This window comes from Macaca mulatta, chromosome 1, assembly GCF_049350105.2.
Source record: "Macaca mulatta isolate MMU2019108-1 chromosome 1, T2T-MMU8v2.0, whole genome shotgun sequence".
NCBI lineage: Eukaryota > Metazoa > Chordata > Mammalia > Primates > Cercopithecidae > Macaca > Macaca mulatta.
Window position 1 is genome coordinate 63,444,170 of NC_133406.1, and position 6,919 is coordinate 63,451,088.

Genomic DNA, 6,919 nt, shown 5'->3' on the forward strand with positions numbered 1-6,919 from the left:
AGGCAGAGGTTGCAGTGAGCTGAGATCATGCCACTGCACACAAGCCTGGGTGACAGAGCAAGACTCCGTCTAAAAAAAAAAAACAAGGCAATTCCTCAGGCCAGTTACTTCCCCGACAGCCCCTGATTACACAGAAAAAACAGTCTCTGGGCCCCAGAAACAAGGCAGAGGCAGCAGTCCCTCAGCAAGCCTGGCCAGTGACTTCAGAGCCTCAGAGAAAACCCATACTACTCTCTAGGATGCTGTGGCATTCTGGGCAAATAACAACTTCTCTGGGCCTCACTTCTCCATGAGGTCAGCTGGAGGAAAACCACCACGGCCCCTTCCCTTCCTCTCTCTTCCCTCCCCCACCACACACACACACACACACACACACACACACACACACACACACACTACTCCCCAGCCACTTCCCATTTATAGGAAATGGGGGATGACGTGAGGAGCAAGGCCATCCTTGGGGAACTGCTAATAGTCTAGCTGGATATTGGAGAAACCAAAGATGCTGGCAAAATGCATTAGCAGTCTCTGCCCCGGCCCCACACACAGCCCCTCCTCATTGTCCTTGGGCTAAGAGCAAGCATCCTTCTCATTCCACAGAGACAAGATACCCAGCTGCATCAGGTTGGCCTCATGGAAGCCTGAGAGGTCATAAAGGACCTGGAGTTCCCTCGCTGTTCCCGTCTCTTGCCATCTCCATCATCCAGGGCCGGTGGTCCACTTTGAGCTCTCTGTGCTCCTTCCTCTGTCTGCCTCAGGATGAGGGTGAGCAGTCTCTTCAGGCATAAGGGCCAGCAGCAGGGCCAGATCCTGGCTGTGGACTTGGAAGGAGGAGGGATGAGCCCCCCGGGACACAGCAATTCCATTTCTGGAATTTCTCTGGTGGCAGAATAATCAGAGATGTGTATATCAGAAGTGTGGAAGAGTTTTTCATCTCATCATTCCTTATAATAGTGAAAAATTAGAAACAATTTAAATGTAGAATAATAAGCCATTGGCTAAGCAACTTATGGCAAATCCACTCAATGGAACACTATGCTGCCATTAAAAATGATGGCATAGAATAATTTTAATAGGCTAGGCATGGTGGCTCACGCCTGTAATCCCAGCACTTTGGGAGGCAGAGGTGGGTGGATCATTTGAGGTCAGGAGTTCGAGAGCAGTCTGACCAACATGGCGAAACCCCACCTCTACTAAAAATACAAAAATTAGCCAGGCATGGTGGCGGGAGCCTGTAATCCCAGCTGTTTGGGAGGCTGAGGCAGGAGAATTGCTTGAACCTGGGAGATGGAGGTTGAAGTGAGCAAAGAACGTGCCACTGCACTCCAGCCTGCACTCAATTTTTCTTGAGATGGAGAGCGAGACTCCACCTCAAGAAAAATAAAAAAATTTTTTTTTTTTTTTTGAGACAGAGTCTCGCTCTGTTGCCCAGGCTGGAGTGCAGTGGCATGGCACGATCTTGGCTCACTGCCACCTCCACCTCCCAGGTTCATGCCATTCTCTTGCCTCAGCCTCCCGAGTAGCTGGGACTACAGGCACCTGCCACCACGCCCAGCTCACTTTTTTTTGTATTTTTAGTAGAAATGGGGTTTCAGCTGTTAGCCAGGATGGTCTCGATTTCCTGACCTCATGATCCGCCCGCCCTGGCCTCCCAAAGTGCTGGGATTACAGGTGTGAGTCACCACGCCTGGCCCAATAATAATAATTTTAACAGCCTGGGGAAATGTTTATGGTTTTTTTTTTGTTTTGAGAGAGAGTCTCGCTTTCGGCACAATCGTGACCTATCTCAGCTGACAGCAACCTCCGCTTCCCGGGTTCAAGGGAGCATGGACAGCTAGGTTTTGTATTTTTAGTAGAGATGGAGTTTCTCTATATTGGCCAGGCTGGTCTTGAACTCCTGACCTCAAATGATCTGCCCACCTCAGCCTCCCAAAGTGCTGGGATTACAGGGATCCCATCCCTCCGAAAGTGCTGGGATTACACGCCTGGCTTTATGGTATACTAGTAAGTGGAAAAAGCCAGCAACAAAATGGTGTACAGTGGGATATACGTTTTATTTTAAATTATATATATACTAATGCAACAAGATTGGATCTTAGAACAGAAAAGGGATATTAGTGGAAAAACTGGTGGAGTCTGAATAAAGTCTGTAGTTTAATAAATAGTGCCGCCAGTGTTAATTTCTCAGTATTGTTTTTGTTTTTGTTTTTGAGACAGGGTCTTGCTCTGTCACCCAGGCTGGAGTGTAGTGGCGTGGCACAACCATAGCTCACTGCAACCTCAACCTCCTAGGCTCAAGCGATCCTCCCACCTCAAGTCTCCTGAATAGCTGGGACTACAGGTGTGCATTTTTTGTACAAACGGAGCCTCATTATGTTGCCAGGGCTGGTTTCAGACTCCTGGGCTCAAGTGATCCTCCTGCCTTGGCCTCCCAAAGTGCCGGGATTACAGATGTGAGCCATCAGGCCTGGCCAGTTTCTCAGTTTTTGTTGTTGTTGTTGTTGTTGTTGTTTGTTTTTTGAGACAGAGTCTCACTCTGTCGTCACCCAGGCTGTAGTACAGTGGCATATTCTTGGATCACTGCAACCTCCACCTTCCAGATTCAAGCAAGTCTCGTGCCTCAGCCTCCTGAGTAGGATTACAGGCATGCACCACCATGCCTGACTAATGTTTGTATTTTTAGTAGAGATGGTTTTGCCACGTTGGCCAGGCTGGTCTTGAACTCGTGGCCTCAAGCGATCCACCTGCCTCAGCCTCCCAAAGTGCTGGGATTACAGGCGTGAGCCACCACACCTGGCCAATTTTGCAGTTTTGATCATTGTAATATGGTATCGTAAGATGTTAACATTAGGGGAAACTGGTTGAAGGGCATGTGGGAACTTAGTATTATCTGTGCAGTTTTCCCATAAATCTAAAATGATTCCAAGATAAAAAGTTGTTTAGGTATATCTCTAAAGAGAGGATATTATAAGAAAAGACAGACATAACCATAATGTGGATACTGTTTTTTTGTTTGTTTGTTTTTTGAGATGGTGTTTTTGCTCTTGTTGCCCAGGCTGGAGTACAGTGGTGCAATCTCCTCTCACCACAACCTCCACCTCCCGTATTCAAGCGATTCTCCAGCATCAGCCTCCCAAGCAGCTGGGATTACATGCATGCACCACCATGCCTGGCTAATTTTGTATTTTTAGTAGAGATGGGGTTTCTCCATGTTGGTCAGGCTGGAATGCAGTGGCGCCATTTCGGCTCACTGCAACTTCCGCCTCCTGGGTTCAAGTGATTCTCCTGCCTCAGCCTCAGCCTCTTGAGTAGCTAGGATTAGAGATACCCGCCACCACACCCAGATAATTTTTGTATTTTTAGTAAGAGATGGGGTTTCACCTTGTTGGTCAGGCTGGTCTTGAACTCCTGACCTTGTGATCCACCCACCTCGGCCTCCTAAAGTGCTGGGATTATCGGTATGAGCCACCACGCCCAGCTCGGATACTGGTTTTTTTTTGAGTGGAAGAATGACTTTAATTTTGAGGGAGTGCTAAGAGAACTTTTTCGAGTCTTTAAGTCTTCTATGTGCATCAAAAATTGCTTTTGTAAATATAAAATAATCAATAAAAAATATTTTTAAAGGGCAGGAATAAAATAACATGAAGGAAGGAGGAAGCAAGAGGAATGAGAGATCACCATGGCGGGTGTTCACCTGTGTGGACTGCTAAACTCCACTTCCATCCAAAGGACTGGAGTCATGGAGAGATCAGGAACCTGAACAGGAGAACCAGCCCCAGGAGCCTCCTTAACTGAAACACTTAGGAGGGTCTGGTGAAAAGAAGTAAGATGGAACAGAGTTTGGAAAGGGGTGAAGAAAGAACCAGCACCTAGCACTCTGAGCTTTTGGATACTTTGTGAGGACAGGACTTTTTTTTTTTTTTTTTTTTTTTTAAAGAGATGGGGTCTCCCTGTGTTACCCAGGCTGGCCTCAAACTCCGGGACTCAAGGGATCTTCCCACCTCTGACTCCCAAAGTGCTGGGATTTCAGGCATGAGCCACTCCGCCTGACTGGAGGACGAAATTAAAACCACTGAAAGGAGAGTTGGACAGCTGCTTCTTCCCTCTCAAATCCCAAGCTTAGGAATGACCGTGACCTCTAGTTCTGGAGGTCACCCGTGCCCCACCTTGACTGTCATCACAGGCTGGCAGAGCCTTGGAGCTGCTGACAGATGAGCCCCTCACTACACAGCTGGTGATGCTCAGATTTGAGTGTTGCCCCTGCAGGGAAGATTTTGAAACAACAACAAACATGGCCTTCAAGGGCGCTTTCTTCAGGAAACATCCCCCTGACAAATGAACATCAGAAACACTTCTGTAAAGGGATCTTTCCTCCCAATTTGAACCTCCTTCTGCGTCTTCCCCTTCCCCACCCAGACCTACGCGGGAAGTCAGAGAAGAGACCAGAAGGGCCTCCAAAGCAGAAAGATTTAGCTGAGCAGAAAGCAGAGGTGGGGAAATGCCGAACCCATTCTTGCCATGGAAACGTATTGGCTCTTCTGCAGGCAAAGTCCACGCTGAAAAGAAATGGCTTCGCAGGGCAAACCTCCATCAGAGGAGACAGTTCGGAAGCCAGATCAGAGCTCAAGTTAGGGAAGAAGAGGTCTAAGGGAGTTTCCCAAAGGGGCAAGTCCCAAGTGGCTTTAAGCAGAGATTAAGCATGATGGAGACATTGTGAGACTTTCAGGCACCAGGTAAGAGGTGAGGCCGAATGAACACAATGGTCCTTTTCAGTTCTGAAATCCAATGAAGCCCGTCACAATCCCCTCTCAAAGACCCAAGTAGCTGGGTCTCAGCCTCTCATGTTTTAGAGGCAGCAGCAAAATGCTGTGATGGCTCATATTTTAGAAACGGAAATTACAGGACAGATTGGGATTGGGGTTAGGCTGCTTGGTGGAGCTCAGTCAAGGCTGAGAGGCAGAGGCATAAAAGGTAATGCTATCTCCTTCCCCCTGAGGGTTTCAGGATAGAACCAGACAACCTCCCAATAAATCTCTAAATAGCAAAGACACCAAGGTGACTGGACTGGCTTCTGAAAAGCCTGGAGCGAGGAGGTGATTATGTCACTGTGAATACCAGGGATTCTACTCCCAAGCTCAGATGCCTGAGGTGCTAACTACAGGGTGGAGTTTGAGACTGGGGAGGGACAGCCAGAGGCGACAGAGCTCTGCCAGCTCCACATCTCCCATGGAGATCTTTCCCCAGCTAAAATCACTGAGAAGCTGTGTGCTACACTGGAGAAACTGTGTGCTCTGGAACCAGACAGACCCAGTGCCATGTACCATGCATGCAGTCATTCATTTCTCATTCGATGACCATTTAAGGAAATAACAATTACAAATCAGGCTCAGTGCTAGGATCTAGTAACCTTATGCCTGTGAGTAAGTCATTTAACTTCTGAGCTTCTTCTTTTTTTTTTTTTTTTAATGCAGAAAGCTTTTTTTTCTTCTTTGAAACAGGGTCTTGCTCTGTTGCCCGGGCTGGAGTGCAATGGCGCCATCACGGCTCAAGTGATTCTCCTGCCTCAGGCTCCCAAGTAGCTGGGACCACAAGTGTGTGCCACTATGCCTGACAAATTTTTTAAATTTTTTTGTGGAGACAAGGACTCACTATGTCTCCCAGGCTGTCTTGAACTCCTGACCTTAAGCGATCCTCTTCAGCTTCCCAAAGTGCTGGGATTACAGGCATGGGAGCCACCTTACTTGGTCACAATGAATGTTTGTTCATTCTTCTGTCTGTATAGAATCCTAAATGTGATGCTGTGTGGCAATGGAGACGATCATATAAGATACAGTTTCTGTCCTTGTGGAGATGACAGTCTTCTCTGGAAAATAGAAAGTTGTACACAAATGTGACCCAGCAACATGGCAGCAAATGCAAAAATCTCAAGGCTGCAAACCAACTCCAGAGGGTAAAAATGATTCGAGTTAAGTGGGATAAATCCAAGGAAGCAGGGTGGAGTGGGGGAAGTTCTGAGCTGAGTTTTTGAGGCCAGTTGGCTGGTGATGGTGAAAGATAATTACTTATTTCTGTGCTATACTTTTTTTTTTTTTTTTTTTTTTGAGACGGAGTCTCGCGCTGTGTCACCCAGGCTGGAGTGCAGTGGCGCGATCTCGGCTCACTGCAAGCTCCGCCTCCCAGGTTCACGCCATTCTCCTGCCTCAGCCTCCGAGTAGCTGGGACTACAGGCGCCCGCCACCACGCCCGGCTAGTTTTTTGTATTTTTAGTAGAGACGGGGTTTCACCATGTTAGCCAGGATGGTCTTGATCTCCTGACCTCGTGATCCACCCGCCTTGGCCTCCCAAAGTGCTGGGATTACAGGCTTGAGCCACCGCGCCCGGCCCTGTGCTATACTTAAGGGCTTTACTAAGCACTTTAATAAACGTCGTCAGGTTTGATTCTCACAAGTACCTCTAAGGTGGGCAGGTGCCACCTCCTTTTACAGATGGGGAAACTGAGGTCAAGTGACTTGCCTAAGGTGGCATCTCTGAAGAGTGAGAGCTGAGGCCCCATCAGCTGGGTGTGCTCTGAGAGCCCTGAGTTCTCTGTGGGGCAGCAGAGGAGAGGGCTTGGCTGTCACTAAATTAGATCTGCACCTCAGCAGTGTGTTACGGCGGCAGCAGCAGCAGGCTCAGACAGAGCCCAGATCAGGAGGCTGAGGAGCTCAAAAGGGATTTGGTTGCCGGCTGTGACTCCACAATCTTCAGAGTGGGGAATATAAAAGGGTCAAACAAGGGGCAGGAGGGCGCAAGGGGAGAGGCCGAGAGGTCTCATTCCCATTCTCCCCTGTAGGGCTGACTCTCTGACTTCGAGATAGGAATAAAAGGAGGAGGAGTCTGCTACACCCACCATTAAGTGTGCTCACAGTATTTATTCAAC

The 6,919-nt window shown here is 48.2% G+C and overlaps 1 protein-coding gene across 1 annotated transcript in view; it reads left to right on the top strand.

Annotated features, from left to right (window-relative positions):
• Window positions 1-5,050, top strand: part of LOC106993973 (uncharacterized) — an 8,704-nt gene extending 3,654 nt beyond the window's left edge. The window contains exons 5-6 of the mRNA XM_077982323.1: window positions 601-765; window positions 3,625-5,050. Of these exons, the coding sequence (XP_077838449.1) occupies window positions 601-655 (55 nt within the window). The 3' untranslated portion in view covers window positions 656-765; window positions 3,625-5,050. The remainder of the gene's footprint in view (window positions 1-600; window positions 766-3,624) is intronic.
• The last annotated feature ends 1,869 nt before the right edge of the window (window positions 5,051-6,919 follow it).